Source organism: Amblyomma mixtum, chromosome 1 (assembly GCF_055824585.1).
Source record: "Amblyomma mixtum isolate Tamu chromosome 1, ASM5582458v1, whole genome shotgun sequence".
NCBI classification, from domain to species: Eukaryota; Metazoa; Arthropoda; class Arachnida; order Ixodida; family Ixodidae; genus Amblyomma; species Amblyomma mixtum.
In genome coordinates this window covers 312,791,548-312,809,513 of record NC_143012.1, presented here as the reverse complement: position 1 = coordinate 312,809,513, position 17,966 = coordinate 312,791,548, and the positions used below count along the sequence as shown (strand labels likewise).

The following is a 17,966-nucleotide window of genomic DNA, read 5'->3' as shown; positions in this document are numbered from 1 at the left end:
CACGATGCCCATGGCGACAGCGCTGTTGTGCTTGGCAATTAAATACTGTAAAAGTGTGAACAATCGCAAGCAGTACTCTATAATTTTATAAAAATTATTCTATAGACTAGGTAACATAAATAAATTTCTAACTTAGTGCTTTTTTTTTGTTAAAGTTCACTGAAATGGGTTTAACCGTCAAAGTACTGGCTAGTACACTGTAGTACTGGCCAAGCAAAGCCGCAAGCAATTAAACACGTGACTTCTGCTGCTTCCGCTCTCCTTCTGCTGCTTGTTTACTGCTGGCGTTGGCACGTGCGCGTGTCAACTAGTTTCATTGAAGCTAAGTGCTGAAAAGATAATGAAGCAAAGAGCGGGAAACAAGCTTCCTAACAATCTACCACAACTACAAAATCTAATCAAACGTGATCCCTTGTCCTACAAGGATGAAGTAAGTAACCTTTCTACTTTGAAACCAATGTACGTGGTGAGCTCGCGCCGTGCGCTGCTCCTGTCTGCGCTGTTCAAGTTTATAGCTGTCTTCTGTTCATTGCTCGTTCATTATTTCTTACCGCCCTTCTGCTCTAGTTTAACCTGCAACGTCACTACTATGAATCGTTGCTCCAAGCCTTCCGACTCCGTCCAACGGAGCACAACAAGGAGCTGGACGATCTGGTCATGTTTCTCGCGCAAGTCAGTCATTGCTACGAGGAAGAGATGAGGCAGTTTCCCCAGGAGATTGTCGATCTTCTCAAGAACTACAACACCCAGCTGGACCCAGAAATGCGAATGGTGCGTAGGTGGCACTCTGTGCGCTTCTTTACTGCAGAGGGGCGCTGAAAAGTTTTGCTGTGGCGTTATAAGTGCAAAACGACGTCTCTTGAGCTATTGTTCGCACTCTCTGATCATCGCTCTTTGTTAAGAAACGCCGTAAACCATAAGCTCTTGTACAATGCATTCAGTGCTTTGTGTTTTTCACCATGTACCACACTAGTGGGTGACGTGAAGGTTTATTTCATCATGGTGGTGCTGCTTTGGCAAGGCTAGTTGGCATAGCATACCATATTTTGAAAGCACAGGTAAAGACGAAGGACAAGAAGACAGGACGCGACAAGTGCAACTCGCAACTAGGTTTATTCAGAAACTTATCTGTGAAAAGCCCGCTTGCACAGTTGCAGTCTGCATCGACTGACCATGATGTAATCACCAAAGGTAGAGCGAAAGAAGCAAATACATTGCAAACAAGCGATCTAAGAAATGATGCTGCGTGTGTACATTGCTTGATATAATAGCGCAGTGCATGCCAAGGCCACGAAAATACGTAAGCTTCAGCATGCTTGTGGTGTTATTTCCACAGCTCAGCTCAGGTGGGCAGCTTGCTCTCATATCGCAGGAGCTAACATATTAGGGACCAGGAACATTGTGAAAATCCGCACATTTGTGTAATCTGCTTTACTGCCTCCTGCTGTAACCTGCACTGCGGAAGCTGTGTATGGTGCGCAGTGTCATCTATATCATTGGTCCGGCATGGAAAACTGTCTCACACATATCTATATTACTAGCATTATCTTCAACTTACATACAATCATCTTGTGGCGCGAACTGTGCTGCGAGGTATGAGCGTTGAGATGCTGACGCCACTTCCACGTCTTCATCTAGAAGGCTGAGGTTTTGTGAATAGCATTGTTGTACAGACACCTCTGACATTCATGCACACTCCACCATATATAACTAGCACACTTGATCTTGGCACTTGGTATAACTGGCTTTCCTGGTACTGAGTGTGCATGATTGTTTTTGTGTAGACCTTCTGCCGAGCCCTGATTCTGCTGCGTAACAAGGGGTTGCTCCAACCAACTGATCTGCTCGAGCTCTTCTTCAATTTACTGAGGTGTCAGGACAAGGCCCTGAGAACCTTTCTCAAGAACCACATCATCCAAGACATCAAGAACACCAATGCCAAACGGAAGGATGCCAAGCTGAACTCGGTATTTCTTCGTTAGCATTTTGTGATTCTGTCTTTTTTTTGTTCGTATTTTAGAACCACCATAATAAGTGCGCTGCAAGTAACAGGAGAGCATTTCACAGCTAGTGCTTGCAGCAGACGAATGTATGAAGTGCTTGGCCCATACAAACTGAGATTTCTTTTATGCGCACAGATAGACGACACAATAAGACAAGGTAGACAGGACGGAGCGCTCCGTCCTGCGCTCCGTCCTGTCTACCTTGTCTTAATGTGTTGTCTATCTGTGCGCGTAAAAGAAATCTGAGTATGAACCAACTAGCCCCACAACGCATATTACTGCCATACAAACTGTAATGCTGGGATTCATCCTTGCGCTTAATCTAAAGAGGTGCTGGGTCTTTGGATATACAGCTGTGGCAGCTGACCCATAAGATATGTACAAGCTCCTGAGGAATGAAATGAAATGTTTGAAGCAGCAGGTGTAGTAGCAATAAGGCACTGGAGTTACACTGACAATTTTTATGTAACTGCTCAAAGCAGACTAAAATGCTGGCATGCTTGTACATTGTCCCTTATTTATTTTATTTTTCAGACCCTGCAAAACTTCATGTTTACTATGTTGAAGGACAGCAACTTAGTTGCTGCAAAAACATCACTTGTAAGTAGCAACATTTTGTAACATGAGTTACCATAAAAAAAATATGTAAAAGTGCTGGCACAGTGACTGCGTGTGCAGATAATCACGATCCATAGTCTGTTTTATACTTTGGGATATGCAAATATCGCTTGTTTTTGCCAGCCTGCACAGGCTCCAAGAAGTAATTTATGGAAGAGCATGACCCCAAATCTAGCTGCGTCCCAATGCCTGCTTAGCACAGACTGTGCTTGTTTCTCATGTAGGAACAAGTGGCATGGTTGCTTCACAGAAATTGAGGAGCATGATCCCCTTGGACCTGTAGGCTTGAGGCAAAACACCTGAGCCCTTACCTTACAACTGCTTTGGTCAGAACGTTTTGGTTTTAGGTGTTTGTTAGGAACGTAGGCGAAGTTGCATTTTTAGCAACAAAACATAGCACATGGGATACAGGTAGAGCTGGAGCGCATGGAGTTGGCAATAAACATTGCTAGTGCCGCGTTTCTCTAAGCACGTCACAAGTACAGGAGAGTAAGAAGCATGTGCGTTCTATGTAAATATGTCCATAGAGAAGCACTGGTATATAATAGTATCTCTTATTTTTTTGTAATTTTGCTCTCAGGATGTGATGATCACTTTGTACAAGAAGAATGTATGGAATGATGTGAAAACGGTGAACGCCATAGCCACAGCCTGCTTCCACAAGGCCACAAAGGTGATTGCGAAGACATAGGCATTTGCCATTTTTCATGACACAAGCTTCTCGTAGGTCCTGGCAACAGCACTCACCTTCTTCCTCGGTAGCGACGAGACAGAAAAAAACGAAGACTCAAGCAGCGAGTCTGAGGTAGTGTACCTAGTGTTACTTTCTCTGCCTTACTTTTGAAGTTGGAGGGCCCAGCTCGCAAGTGGCACCTTGCTCTACTTCTCCATAGCCTGAAGGACCAAGCATACAGGAAATCATCATGGCTCACCGCGTGAACAAGAAGTCGCGGAAGCGAAAACGCATGCTTGACAAGACCATGCAAGCTAGAAAGGTGAGGGCGCTTTCAGTGCAACAGCGGGAACTTTTTTTTATTTCAGTTTATTGTTGGAGCATGTAATAACATCATACAACCAGCAGTAGTATTACAGACGAGGGTCATATAATACAAGGCTGTGGGCTTGACTTCTGGCTGCAGGAGCCATCACTTCGTTCGGAAGTAGTATGCAATACCACTGTCACATGGGCACTTTCGATCCTTATAGAGTTGATTTGGATTGAGCTCAGTGCAGATACACAGCCAATTTCAATTGCGATCGAGCTTGGCCCTATGTGACACTAATCCAATTCCTAAAGCAGGATTTTGAGTTCTGTTCAAGTAGCTGTCCCTGCTACCCTTGTGCAAATAAATAGCTTGAAAACATATTGATCAAATGCATAAACTCATTTGTTTGGTGCAACTTCTACAATTACCGGTGCATGCAGCACCACCTGGCATGAAGCAGGCCAATCAGGCCTACTCATTGATCAAGATAAGGTGGGAACATGTAACAGGCATGCTGAGCGCACTCTTCGGTTGGCATTCTTCACTTGGCCTTGCTTAGTAAATTATGTGCTCTCTTTTGGCAACATTTTACCTAGTGACTAAAATTGGATGTACTAAATAAGGCCACATTATGTGAACAGCGTTGCTGGTAAAGTAGACACATTCCTATCCTCGCTGAGTGTCGCATATGTCTACAAGGTTCGTATGAGCAAACATTACCCGGTTTTCTCTTTTTTATGTTTTTAATTTTACAGAAGCAAAAGAAGGATAACAAGGCACAAGTCTTCAATTTTTCCGCACTCCACCTGATTCATGACCCGCAGTGTAAGCTTGATTGTCTGTATTTTCTTTTTGCCTCCACAACTTTTGTTCTGTTGCTGGTGTCGCAGACACAGCGTGTCAGTGAACATTGTTTTTGTTTTATGTCCACTGTATTCACTGTACTGAAAAACTTTCAGCCATGGCAGAGAAGCTGCTGAAATCTCTGCAAGACATGAATGAAAAGTTTGAAGTAAAGCTCCTTGTTATGAACCTGATCTCTCGCCTTATGGGCATTCACGAGGTGAATATGCTTCTCCCAGACTGTTGTCTTGTTGCTCAGGCATTCAGTTAAAATTATTTACATTTGGCGTTTTAATTTTCTCGGCTAGCTGTTTGTGTTCAACTTCTATCCGCTGGTCCAACGGTACCTCCAGCCACATCAGAGGGGTGAGGTCTCCATCACACTTGTGCATGACACGATTTCCATTAGTGTTATGCTTCTGCATGTGGCCTTTTGAAAATTTGCTTTGAACTTTCTTGCATGCCTAATTATTCTGACTTTTGTCTTGTTATCTAGAGGTGACGAAGATACTGCAGTATACTGCGCAAGCCTCCCATGAGCTGGTTCCTCCAGATGCAAGTTTTATGTTTTCACTGTTTTTCTCCCTCCCATTGCCTTACGTGCTGTTTCGTGACACAGTTCTTCTTGGATGCTGGCTTTTATCTGTCATTGCATGTTATTGGACTTTTCAGGTTCTAGAGCCTGTGGTGATGACAATTGCCAATAATTTTGTCACGGAACGCAACTCAACTGAAGTCATGACAGTGGGGTAAGCTGACTGCGAAGTGCTTTATTACTGCCTTTGTGCATGCTTTGTGCATGCAACTTAAGAGGAAGAGAGAAAAAAAAATTGAGTGAAGGTAGTTTGTGCTGATGTCTGCATTCGCTCTCTGCAGGTTGAATGCAATCCGTGAAGTGTGTGCCCGGTGTCCCCTGGCCATGAATGGAGATCTGCTGCATGACTTGGCTCAGTACAAGTCTTATAGGGACAAGAGTGAGCACATTGGTCTTTTTATGTAGCATTTTAGGATAACTTTTTTTTGTTCTTCGAATTCATTGCACTAAAAAAAAAAAAAGTTTCATAGCAAGAGGTCTGTGTGAGCACCTAATTTTGGCATAGTTTCTGTTTTGCTAAGATTTGGAACGTGTTGCAATAAGTTAATGCAATTCTTGATTGCATTAACTAATATCTTCAGCTTCTGGCCAATTCTCTGGTGACCTCTTTGCAGCTAGCAAGGAAGGAGTGACCATCATACACTTTACCACTCACTAGCAGAGACACTTTCTGCAGTCTTTACATGGAAGCCATTCTCTTCTTTGCAGACGTCTCAACAGCTGCCAAGTCAGTGATACACCTCTTCAGGACTATCAATCCAGAAATGCTGGCAAGGAAGTTCAGGGTAGGCTTTATTGTTTAGTTGCAGAAAAAAAAAGCAGATAATTTAATAGTCCTCTAGTTTTGCAGTCGCGGCTGCTAAAATGGAAAATTTAATAGATTGGTGGGAACTTTGTTTTCTCTGCGTACTTGAAAACAGTGTTGTAATTGTTACATAAAGTGCAACTCATTTTAACTAATCTGTTGAAATTAATGGCACCCATTTTGCTCTACTCTAGACTTTCAAAATTTTCCGTGGAGAATCAGTTTTGGTTGTAGGCTGTTTTGTTGCTCACAATGTATGGGTCGTGGAATTGCGAGGAAGAGCAAGCTTTAGCTGATGGTATTAATGTGGAGAAGGCAACAGTGCAAGCTTGTGCACATAAGCTGGGTATAATTGCAGACATTCACTCTGTTAGAAAGTTTTGGCTGATGCTAAACCTCCAGAAATTCTAGGCAAGTGGTTTTTCGTTTTTATTTTCTCTTGGTGATGGCATTCAAGATCACCGTCTTCCAATTCAGTGCAGTAGAATTCAGTGATACGAATCTCACGGGGTTGCAAAAAAATTCGTATCATCCAAACAAACAAGATTCGTATGCAGAAGCATGAAAAATGCATTCGTGCAGATCTGTTTACGCCTGACGGGTTTTATTTATAGCCTGTAGCCACATCTCGCTACTCACGGTATGTGACTGGTGGTCACGACATCAGTGATGTAGTAGCAGTGCTTAATGCTCGAGGGTGTGGTTACAGTTTGCACATTCATATCATCCGCAGTGGCGTGGAAGAGAGTTTGGCACTTCCGAAATTCTGCGCATTGTACACAATGCACTCCAGCCATGGAATTTTACAAATTCGTATCATTGTGAAATTCATATCAACTTTATTCGTATCACCGAGATTCTACTGTATTCTTAAATTTTACTGAACATGATTTTTCTGCAAGTTCTTTGGTGCAGGTTTTTCTCTCCCTTCCTGAGGGTGTTGTTTCTGGCTTAAGTATTCTCCATGACTGATACCTGTGAGATGTAGTTAGGCTTGCAGTCTCTGCTTTGATCTTAACTGCAAAAAAAGAGGAATAGTGGCACTGGACGAATTCACAAGCGCTATATTGTGCTTGTGACCTCTCTTTAATAGCCTTAGCATGCCGAGGGGCACATAATGTAGTAGCACGTTGTATTGTGCAAACTTTTGTACGAGAATCGTCTCTGAGAGTAGTCCTTTCTTTACGGTTTATGGGGTTGCTAATTTTCACACACTGAACGCAGTTCCTGGCGCTGCAGTTATGGCTATGGCTTGATGCTGTCATTTGTAATAATGCCGCTTGCTCATCTTCCAGGGCAAGCCGACAGAAGAAACGCAAGAGCTCAAGGTTCTGCAGTATGGTGAACTAAAAGCTGCCAGCTTTGTGCCTGGCGCCGAGGTGTTGGATGTTGATGCAGAGGAGAATGATGGTAAGGACCTGTCCATCTGTTCAGCTAAATTTGACTCAAGTGCTGATAGCATCAGCATGCACATGTAGCTGCACCGTGTTGTACTTGGTGTATCTGACGCTCAAAGTGAGCACTAGTACATTGTGATGCACGGGGCAGAGTGTGTTGCATTGCATAGTCGAGCCCGCTTATCAATCAATCAATCAATCAATCTTATTGCGCACTGAGAAAAACACTTTACAAGTTCAGGCCTGCCACAGCCTCATTGGGCTTGTATGGCAGCACCTGGCAGACAGCGAAAAGTTGCATACAGTGCTTTTTATACATAAAAAAAGGATAAATAAGTAAATAACAAAAAGCAAACAAAAAGTTGTGTAGAAACAGCAGAATTCAACTCATCAATGTTGACAGTTAATTAGAAAAAAGAGACAAATGCATCAAACCATATCAACACGAGCAGTACTATGTCGACACCTGCAGATGATAAAAAGCACTGGAAAGAGTAACCATGAATGAGCTGATGAGATGATAAAGGCCAGAAATTGGTGCATAGCAAGAACTCCAAACATAAAATTAAAAGCTCAGGTGAAAACAGGTGAACGTAATAGTTTCTTTAGTTTATAATCTGTATTTAGACAGGATGAGTTTGATGGCATATAGAATGCACAAGTTTTTTTTACCCTAACAAGTGGAAAAGTGCGAAATGTCCTACCTATCTTTTGACCTGAGGCATCTACTCAGGATATACTCAGCTGTACACTTGACCAAAAATTAACCACATTTGACCACATTTCTGAAGTGTTGTCTCTCATATGATATCGACGTATCCTTTGCTTCCGTATTCCTTTGTGCTGTTTCCATTCTTTCTGAGCCTTCGGCTGTTATTGGTTTAAACAGGCTGAGATCGCATAATATATATATATATATATATATATATATATATATATATATATATATATATATATATATATATATATTTCATTTTCATGAGGTCTCAAACTTCCCCTTGCTTTATATTCTTGGTCATGTTATATACATGTGAATATGATAATTCATATTTAGCATAGCTACAGAGAGCTAGAGTTTTACAGAGGAAAACACAGTGCTTTTGTAATGTCTGCATTTGTTATTCTTCTGCATCATGTGTCATCCTGGTGAGAGCTAACTGGTATTTGCTTGTATTAATTTTTTTTATTTTCAATTCCACGTCACTAATTGTGGAATGTCTGTCCTGTGGTACTATGGTGCAGACGAAGAAGATGAGAGTAGCGATGAGGAGGACGACTCTGATGGCTGGGTAGATGTGCAACACTCAGATGACGATGATAATGTGCCTGAAACTAAAGATGGCAATGAAAGCAAGGGCAGAGACATCAAGGAAGAAAGTGAGAAGTGTGCTTCTACGGTATGTATTTTTTTGGCTTATTGAGTGTAGTGTCTTGCTTTGGTCTGTCAAAGCAATTAAAGGTAATGCTTTTTCTGGGGGACCAACTTTTGGTGCTGTCTAGTCAACCGAGCTTCACATGTGACACACTATTGCCTTGGCTTCCTTGGTGGCATTTGTTGTGTTATGGAGTTAGTGTTCCAAGTGTTTCCATGCATTCCTGCTTCCAATCGCCTGTTAATCTTGTAATGCCTGACATACCCCGACCGGTCAGTTGTCATCCTAGTGATTGTGATCAGCGTCGACGTCTGCCACATAGTTTTCATTAGCGGTGAGGCTTAATTAGCATCAACATTATGTGAGTTTTTAAACAATTTTTCATGTTGCCCTCTTATTGTTTAAAATAGTGGACATTCTGTGTTGTCAACTGCACTGCACACCTGGCAGTGTGTGCATGGCCGTGCTCTCAAGTCCTACCCCTTTATTCCCCCATGAACGAATGACCAGGAGAAAGGCAAGCCTGTGCTCAGCCTAGAGGAGCGGGTGCAGAAAGCAGCGCAAGTGTCAGAAACCCGAATCCTTAGCCAGCAGGAGTTTGCCAAGGTTCGCGCTGCTCAGCTTGCAAAGAAGATGAAAGCAGCGCTGCCACAGCGGTTCACAAAGAAGGCTGATGCCAAAGCTGCCACTGCTGCTGCTGCTGCTGCTGCTGCTGAGGCCGATGCTGCTATTGGCGAGAGGTAAGTGCTGTTAGCCATGCTTTTCACAATGTGTGTTTGTCTTGTTTGGTTCTCGATTAGCCAAGTCCAGATATATTGGTCTGCTGCCTAATTTCAAGCTGTCAGTTGCTGGGAAGCACGACGACCGTTCGCTTTCTCATTGTACCATACTTTCACTGCAATGCAAGTCGGTCATCCAATTTAGTACAGGATTTGCTGGGTGTTGTGAAGTCATACATAGTTCTCCTTTTTGCATTTCAGTTGCTATCAATAGACGCCAGGTCAGCATGTTTGTCAGCTTGAAGCTGTCAAAGTGAGTGATGTGGTACACGACTGATGTTTCAGTGCTTGCTAAAGGGCTTCGAGGTCGGCATTCTCCTCTTGACCATGCTTAGTAAAATGTGTGCTCTCTTTTGGCAACATTTTACCTAGTGACTAAAATTAGACGTACTAAATAACGCCACATTATGTGCACAGTCTTGCTGGTAAAATGGACACATTCCTATCCTTGCAGAGTGTTGCATATGTCAACAAGGTTCATACAAGCAATGCAAGTCGGTCATCCCATTTACAGGATTTGCTGAGTGTTGTGCAGTCAAACATAGTTCTCCTTTTTGCGTTTCAGTTGCTATCAATAGAGGCCAGGTCAGCATGTTCGTCAGGTTGAAGCTATCAGCTGCTCTAGGGTGTGGTTAGCTTTCTTTTTTGGGGGGGTGGAGGGGGGTCGTATATACAATGAATTAATCAGATTGTAGCCTTGGAGCTCACTTTCGAAGTTAGTTATGCAGTACACGACTGATGTGCAAGGGACCAGCCACTGGTGAAGCAGTGATTTGCCAGTGTTTAGTGTGCTGTGGATGTTACCTTTGTACTGATAAGTGAGGTTCTGAAGCCCAGCCAGTGGGAAGGGTGCTGTAGACCCACGCAGCTCCTGTTGCAGTGCACCCTTCTAATGAACGGTTGTGCAAGAAGAGCTCTGTGTCGAGTTGCTAATGCAGAGCAAACCAGTATGTGTCAGCAGAATGGAACTGTGCAGTCCAACAACACAACGGGCACAGTAGAGTTTGGCCAGGCTATTTGCGCATTTCATGACACATGACTAAAAACCTCACTACCCCACCTGAAACAATGCCGTGACTTAGCAAACCAGGTTGGTTCATTAATTTTATAATTATTAGTCTTCTAAAATTATTTTAATGTAGCTGACAAACAAGACGACGAACTGAGTAATTTTGATATGCTCTTACCCGTTTCCTCATTTATTACATGGAAATCTGTGTGTGTTGTTCAACAGCTATGGACACCCAAGCAGATGAGGTCTCAAGAACAGTTGCAGCACATATCCTCTGCATTACAAGTGCAAAGGGTATGGTGTCTATGGATACAGTATATAAAAAAGGCAGGTCATTGAGGATGTGTAGGTGTAGAAAGAGTTGAGTGGAGTAGGGAAAGCAAAGAGGGGCAGATGGGTGCAGGACTGGGCAGCTTGAAATACAGAGTTGCTGGGGCACGGCTGTGGTGGCATGCATTAAAGTATCGGAGGCTTGGCTTCTCTCAATTTTGACGCAAACAGGTTGGGGGCAGGTACTCGGCTATGGTTGCCCTAAAAAGCTTGAGATTGCATTATGACTTTTTAAAATTGGCCCAAGTTCTCAAACGCAATCTTCACTTTATATTCATGCAAATAAGGAGGAAAAAGCTTTTTTTTTTTTTCATCATACTGTCGTTTCTGCAGACGTCCATAACAACACCACCAAAAAAGAGAATGTGGTGCTATCACACAATTCCACGAAAAACGCATAAATCCATGACTTTTCACGGAATCATAATAAACTAGGGCCTTAATCTTTGTTCAGTATATCTGACCTTTATTTTAGCAAGCAGTTTAATAAATTAGAATGATTAACCTTGTGCAACACTAAGCCTTCACGAGCAGATTAGTGTCATATTGGCAGTTGTATTTTTTCTCTATCATCAACAGGAAGGAGCTCGTGTCTCTCAGAGACATAGAGAAGCTGGTCAAGAACCCAAGGAGCACAAAGGAGTCGCGACTGGCTTCCATCAAGGTACCATACATTATTCTTCCCTACATTCATTTGTCTTGCTCCTGTTTTCTGTGTATCTACATTTTTGAGGCTGTAGTATTTGTGTGCTGTTGTGGGTAGTGCCACTTGCCACCAGGTAGTAACTTACTTGAAAACCATGCTGAAGTTACCGTGACCTCAAAAATTTGGTCGTCGTTTATTTATCCTCAGGGCCAGAAGCACATGGAAGGGAGTGATTACCACATAAAACAAAAACAAGGCTAAGGAAAAATCTAAAGCAATGCGTGCGGGGAAAGAGGTGGAGTGTTGTTTGCCACAAACAAAACACCTGATTGTGCAACCTTGTTATATTTTGGGACGTGTCAAGCAGGCAGTTCTAAGCCTTTCAGAGCAATGCCAGTAATTTTCCCTCCCTGGCGTGCCATCTGAGCATTATTGTGGGTAAGGAAAAGCACATCTTAGTGATATCATGACTTCAACGTGCCAGATTCAATAAACAATCAAACAGACTGAAGCAAAGCAGCTGGGACAGAACTTGGTTTAACATCCCACATTTTACCCTGTCTACCCGCCCATGCTGGCCTGCCTGTAAGCTCCATTCCTTTCCCTTTTTTTATTGGTCCTCTTAAAAGATTTGAGAACAGAAAAACAAAACGAGCGAAAGGGAGAGGGAGCCTTTGCTATTTCCAAGATGTGTGGGAACTGCATTGCCATATGCACAGTAGACTCCCTTTAAGACGGAACTTGAAGAAACCAGAAAATTTCAGAAATGCCTTTTGAGCATGTGTCCAAATGTGTGTTGCATGAAAACAATGAATAAATGACCTTGCTTTGAAAGGATGATTACAAATGGAACACTATATGTATAATGAAGTGAGCTCAACTAAGTCACGTTATCCTATTCGAAAACAGCGTTGGTCCTTCTTTTCGTCAACGCCCTTTTTTGATCTCTCTATTGTGCAGCAACTGCTTTTTTTATTGCTCCTGAATTGAATTTTGAGGCCTGGAGTGCACTGAAGATGCCCAGCCGGGTAGCTGTGCATCTCTCTTACTTCGCTCCTTCTGCAGTGTAGCTGTTATCAACTCTAAGAGCACATGCGCCATGTTCCTTTCCATCCGCCGCAGGCAGTGCCCATGGCGCGCTGATATCTGGTTCTCTCTACGCCGCTATAATGTATAGTATTGTGTCGCTGTGTCAGTTAAAAATTTGGTTCCCAGCTGTTTAAGCTTTAAGCCAACGAGCGGGTGCACTTTGCGCCCGCTTGTCTTTTAGGCCACCAGTGGCAACACTTGGCACGTGACATGTGCACGATGCCGAGATCTGGCGTCTCTGCACCCCGCGCAGGCAGGAGCGAAGAAACACGAAGCGAAGAACATCGGCAAGAAAGCTTCCCCACAAGACAGGTTCTCCGCACAGCTTAGCGGAGTTGAGCGGTAGCTATCTTTTCGGGGTGTGCGTTCTTGCGTGGAAGCGTTTTATGAATTTTTCCTTTGCTTGAGAGAGACGTGCAGACACCCCACGAGCACTGCTGCATAGGGTCAGCATGGTTCACGGTCGCTGCGAAAGATCGTCTTAGCCGAAGGACATGTGAAACAGTTCTACTTAGGCAGATTTTTTTTTACATTCACTCCCATGGGAAACAAGCCAAAGGTCTCACATTGTTCATCTTATGCGGGAAATCGTCTTAATGGGAGTCTGTTGTACATGGTACCCAGTACATGCCCCCCATAGTGGATGCTAACTTGCCCTTCATGTTTGGGTCCTCAGGAGGGAAGGGAGGGTCGAGAGAAGTTTGGAGGTCGCAAGAAGAAGAAAGGCGAGTTTGCTAGCCAAAGCAACAAGGAGAAACGCAAGAACAAGGCCTTCAACATGGTCAAGCACAAGCTGAAACGCAAGCAGAAGCGCTCCTTCCGTGAAAAACAGGCAAGTAATAGGCAGTTTTTGCAACGCATTTCTTTCCTAACCTTGCTTGCGGCATCAGCAGAGGGATTTTGACCCCACTTGTCCACACAGAGAGGGAGACACTTTTCGGAGTTCGAGTCATGCGCACCACATGACCCCCACTGCCTGTGTTACTTATACTTTTGAGCAACCAGTGCCATCTCTCACTGAGATTTCCATATTGTCGGAAAGTTGTGGACAGGGGATAAGCTGGAGAGGTGTGAGCCAATCGTGAGCGACATGTGGGCGTTGACAAGAACAGATGGGAGCGAAGGTTGTATGTTCCAAAAACAAGGGATCAGTTCTCTTCTCAGCTGTATCTTATAAGTGTGTTTATTAATTCTCATAAGTGGGCTTGATACTCTGTAGTTTGCACAATGAAACGTTTTGAGCATTGAGGACTGATTTACATTGTGTGTTCCATATTTGTAATGAAATTACTGAAAAATTGAAACATCTGATTTCCCGTAGTATGGTGCAGAGTTTGCTCATTACTGTCTGTCGGTCCGTTCACCTTTCAATCTACCCATGGCCTACAGCTGCACTTACTCTGCCACAGGATGTCCGGCGCGTCGTGAAGCTGGCGTACATACCGCAAAAGCCTAGTGCTGTAATGCGTGAACTTCAGTGGGAGCCTTCGCTAATACAGGTCCAAGGTGACCAGGAAAATGGGGCAGCACCCTTGTATTTGCTAGCTTAGGCCTTAGCTTGCAGAATGTGTGTGTCATTTATGGGAACAGTACAGACCGAGTGCATTACCTAGGCATTCGAGGCTTAGCTCAAGCTTTTAGAGATATACATTTTCTGTGCCTATGTGCAACATGAATGGGAAGTGAACATTTTGATCATTTCCCTTTCACAAATATGCATGCGCCTAATACAGTGACAGTGCATGCTGATTTGAGCGTACACATTCCATGGAATGCACCGCAAAATCCGGAATATCTGTTAAGTCCAGCTTATGCCAGCGAAGCTTTCCCACATCGTTGCCTCCACAATGCAGAATAGCGACACATATAAATGAAGAGCTTTCAAACTGAAAGACGACACGATTTGTGGCAAGCTCGCTGTGCAATTCTGATTAAAACAACAATGAGGGTCAGCTCTACGAAAAGAAAGCAGCCAACTGGTGACAGGAGAGATAAGAGAGGCATCAAACTGGGCCAAACGCTTATGGCTTTAAAAGAAGTTAAAGGGATTCTCAATTAAAATTTGGAAATGTTGAGAAAGCACCAGATTTACATTCATAAGATATATTGCCCAAGTACTGTACAGTCTTTATTCTGGTAATTTTTGCGTGGGTGGCTGTATTTTTTAAGTTTTAGTAGCCACTAGGCCGCACCCAGCGTGCGCTTGCCTGCGAGTTGGCTGGCATGATGTCAAGCCTACCCTCAGAAGAGCCATAGGTAAGCTGGCTTGGCAGTGCGCAGTTCAGGAATCCCCGCCCACTTGTTCCTCTGGGAGATGCAAGATATTGCTTTTTTGGTTCAGCGTCGCTGCAGGCGATTAGGATTTCCGATCAATTCTGGCCATATCGGGCAAGGTGTCAGCCAGATAAAACCACGAGATGTAGGCAGAGAATCTTTAAACGTGGACATGAGGAAGCGGAACAAAATTGATGTGCAACAAAAGAAAAGCACATCAAGCGCGTTCACTTACATGCATTCTGTGCTGGCGATAGCTTGCGACAGGCAAGGTTGACCTCGCATCCTGTGTTGTTGATTAAAATACTATACTGATTAAAATAAATACTCTCTGCTCATCTCTGTTTCAAAAGTGCTGTGTTGGTCACTTTTGGTGCCACAGCCACCATTTGTGCCAAAAATCTCTGCGGCAGATTTTTTGTTTACTATCCCCTTAGCCGCACTGACACTTTGGAAACTTTTGCGGGAGATGGTGCTGATTGCTCAGAAGTAAAATTGAAAACTAACAAAAAAAAAGACTGTACTGGCAGTGGGGCTCATGTGGAACGCTCAGCTCATACTCCAAAAAGTGTCGCACACACAGAGAGGTCATGTAAAGTGATCCATCCAGTTAATAGCATTCCATATTAATGGTGCATCTTTATGCTTTTTAACGTTATGAATCTGAAAGCCCTTTCTTCTTCTTGTGGTGGTGGTGGTGGCAGTTCATCTTGGTAATCCAACAGATGCCATCCTGTTAGTCTGCCACAATGCCGCTAAGGGTGGCCAAGGACTAAAAGTGGCTAACGAAAGGGCTGGAAAGCTATGCTTCAGAGCCCTCTTAATTTCCCAATTTGGAAGCACTTTGATGAGGCTGGCTGATTCTGTTCAGATTCACTCATATTAATTTGTCTGCATGCTAACCTGTAGCAGCATCAGAATGGCTACTTTTGGTGCCTTCACAGACATGCTGTAGCAAGTGTGCTCACTCTGTTCACTATTGCTCATTTTCTTTGCTTTGAATGAAAGGTATGATGAAGTTCATGTCACCCGACTTTCATGAACCTTCTGCACTGGCATTTTTTGTTTGAGGCTCTACATCTCGAAAAAACTGTACTATTGTACACATAAAAGCTGCCTACAAGTTTGTACCCTACTGCGCTAAGTATTTTGAATTAAATGTCGCACAAGAAGTCCTTCTCTATTTTCAAATGAAATGTGTCTAACGATCTTCTTTTTGCTATTCCAGATTGCCTTGAGAGATGCGTTGTTGAAGCAAAAAAAGAGAAAGTGAAGTCTACAGAAATAAATAGTTTTTTTTTTCCATTGTCTTTCCATTGAAGCGAAGGGAGAGAAAGTGACAAGCACACAAGTAAACACGTGTTTTTATTCATGGCTTGTAGGTTGAGGGCAGTGCCCAGAAGTGAATTCAGAGGGCAAGGCCACATGACAGGCCACTAACCCTGACAACAACATGCTTGCGAGGAAGAAAAGGAAACAGATCAGGCTTTACCGCAGGTGCAACAGGAAAGTAGTGGATAATAAAAGTAAGAAAGAGACAGCAATGTACATAATCTCAGAAGTTCAATGCATTTCCACAACGGTTGATATATCAGGAGGCCGGTTAAGACACCAGGAGTGTTTGTGAACGTCAACTTGCTTCCGTTCATGCAGGTCAGCTTGTAGATTAATGTTGTAGAAGAAAGGAATAGAAGGCAACACAGATTTATCTGCACATATGCACACAGCTAGGTCAGGGCTAATGCACAGATATTTAGAGAAGTTTACATATGAATTTATAAGGACACATGAATTTCGTAACGCAGAAACCCCACCAAGTTAAGGGTCACCCTTTGACCCTTTTGCTGCACATGTAAACACATACAACACAAACTCCATAGCCACAAGCCTTCCGAAGACTGCGATATACAGTATTGCATTTTACGCATAGCCTGAAAAACAGCTGAACATTCTGACAAATATAACAGTTGCATGCAACAGCAAAGCAGATAACCGGGTGCATTGGTAAGATTGCATGACTGCATCGTGGAACAGTGCATAACTCGCGTGACAGGGGTGAAAGCAGAAAAACTGAATGAGTACTGGCTATTGGCATGAAGATGAGAAGCGTATAAGAGGAAAACAATGCGAGGACTCTAAGGGACATGGGGGTAGGCTAAATTTAAAAAATAGAATATATTCTTCGTGGTATGAAATTTCCTTTTTCCTGCAAGATTAAATGTCTTACCTGCATAGCAGTAATTTTGTAACAAAAAAAACTATTCTTCCAAAGCTAGGTGGTGACCAACTATACCCAATTTAACACCTATGTGCAACGTGTAGCACTCCTGAGTTGGAAAAAAAAACAGGTACATTGATTTTCTCTGTTTTAGAGGTTGTTAGTGTTTGTCTGGCAACAAAGAAAAAAGCTTCCAAGCATTTTATTTTTATTAAAACATAGCTGCAGACTATTCAGTTTGCCTGAAATGCACTTTTCACTGTTGTGCTACTTCAGCATCATTTCACTAGATATATTATGACACTTATCGGACTGACTTATGCCACAGAACTAGTTCTGGAAGCACTGATTCTGTGCTAAACAGCCTATGCTGACCATCACACTGTTTAATCCTGGCACAGCTGCCTGACGCTGAGTGCTGCTTCTGTATTGTAGTTATCGTCTTCCGAGAGTTCTTATTTTTCAAACACCTGCTGTCAACAGCATGCACAGACGAGCTGAAGGCAACTTCCCTACCGTGGCTATAAATTGGTTGAGAAAGCAAAAAAAAGATGCCTCCACGAAAAGACAAAACAAAAATTGGTGTCGATTTTTTTTTTTGCACATGCTGACAAGGGATGTTCTTGTTAGCCTTTAGAAACTGAAAACATCCAGGATATCAAAGCTGTGCTTACTTTTAATGATGGCAGCATCGCCTGAGCGGACATTCTCATGTCAATTAGTATTTAACCAGATTGCTAAATGGCGCAATGGTTGTCTGGGTCAACCGGCGATGATTTTACGGAGAGGGCTACACAATTGATGACAAAAGATGCCCTAAAATCAAGAGCAAATAAATGAAAGAAATATTGATTGTAGAGATGACTTCCTAGCTGGTGGCTGTTGAAATTATTTATCAGTGTTTGCGTTTATCAGTGTTTGTTGCGTATTGTTTTGTAATGAAGGTTTTTTTTTTTTTTTTTTTACTTAAAGCCAAGTATCTCAAAGCTTCGATTTTT

General features: G+C 43.0%; 1 protein-coding gene across 2 annotated transcripts; it reads left to right on the top strand.

The window, feature by feature from the left end:
- Positions 1-261: 261 nt before the first annotated feature.
- On the top strand, positions 262-16,052 carry Mys45A (SDA1 domain containing protein Mys45A). Of its 2 annotated transcripts, none has more exons than XM_089566964.1 (20): positions 262-430; positions 568-771; positions 1,785-1,967; positions 2,538-2,603; positions 3,202-3,294; positions 3,349-3,426; positions 3,515-3,616; positions 4,363-4,432; positions 4,567-4,670; positions 4,759-4,816; positions 4,947-5,005; positions 5,123-5,199; positions 5,327-5,424; positions 5,754-5,830; positions 7,146-7,260; positions 8,490-8,644; positions 9,131-9,360; positions 11,321-11,405; positions 13,153-13,308; positions 15,979-16,052. In XM_089566964.1, the coding sequence occupies exons 1-20, from the start codon at positions 341-343 to the stop codon at positions 16,021-16,023; spliced, it is 2,145 nt and encodes a 714-aa protein (XP_089423090.1). In that variant the 5' UTR covers positions 262-340; the 3' UTR covers positions 16,024-16,052. The 2 variants fall into 2 exon arrangements, with proteins under 2 accessions (XP_089423090.1, XP_089423091.1); XM_089566965.1 differs by lacking the exon at positions 15,979-16,052 and adding an exon at positions 14,652-14,669.
- The last annotated feature ends 1,914 nt before the right edge of the window (positions 16,053-17,966 follow it).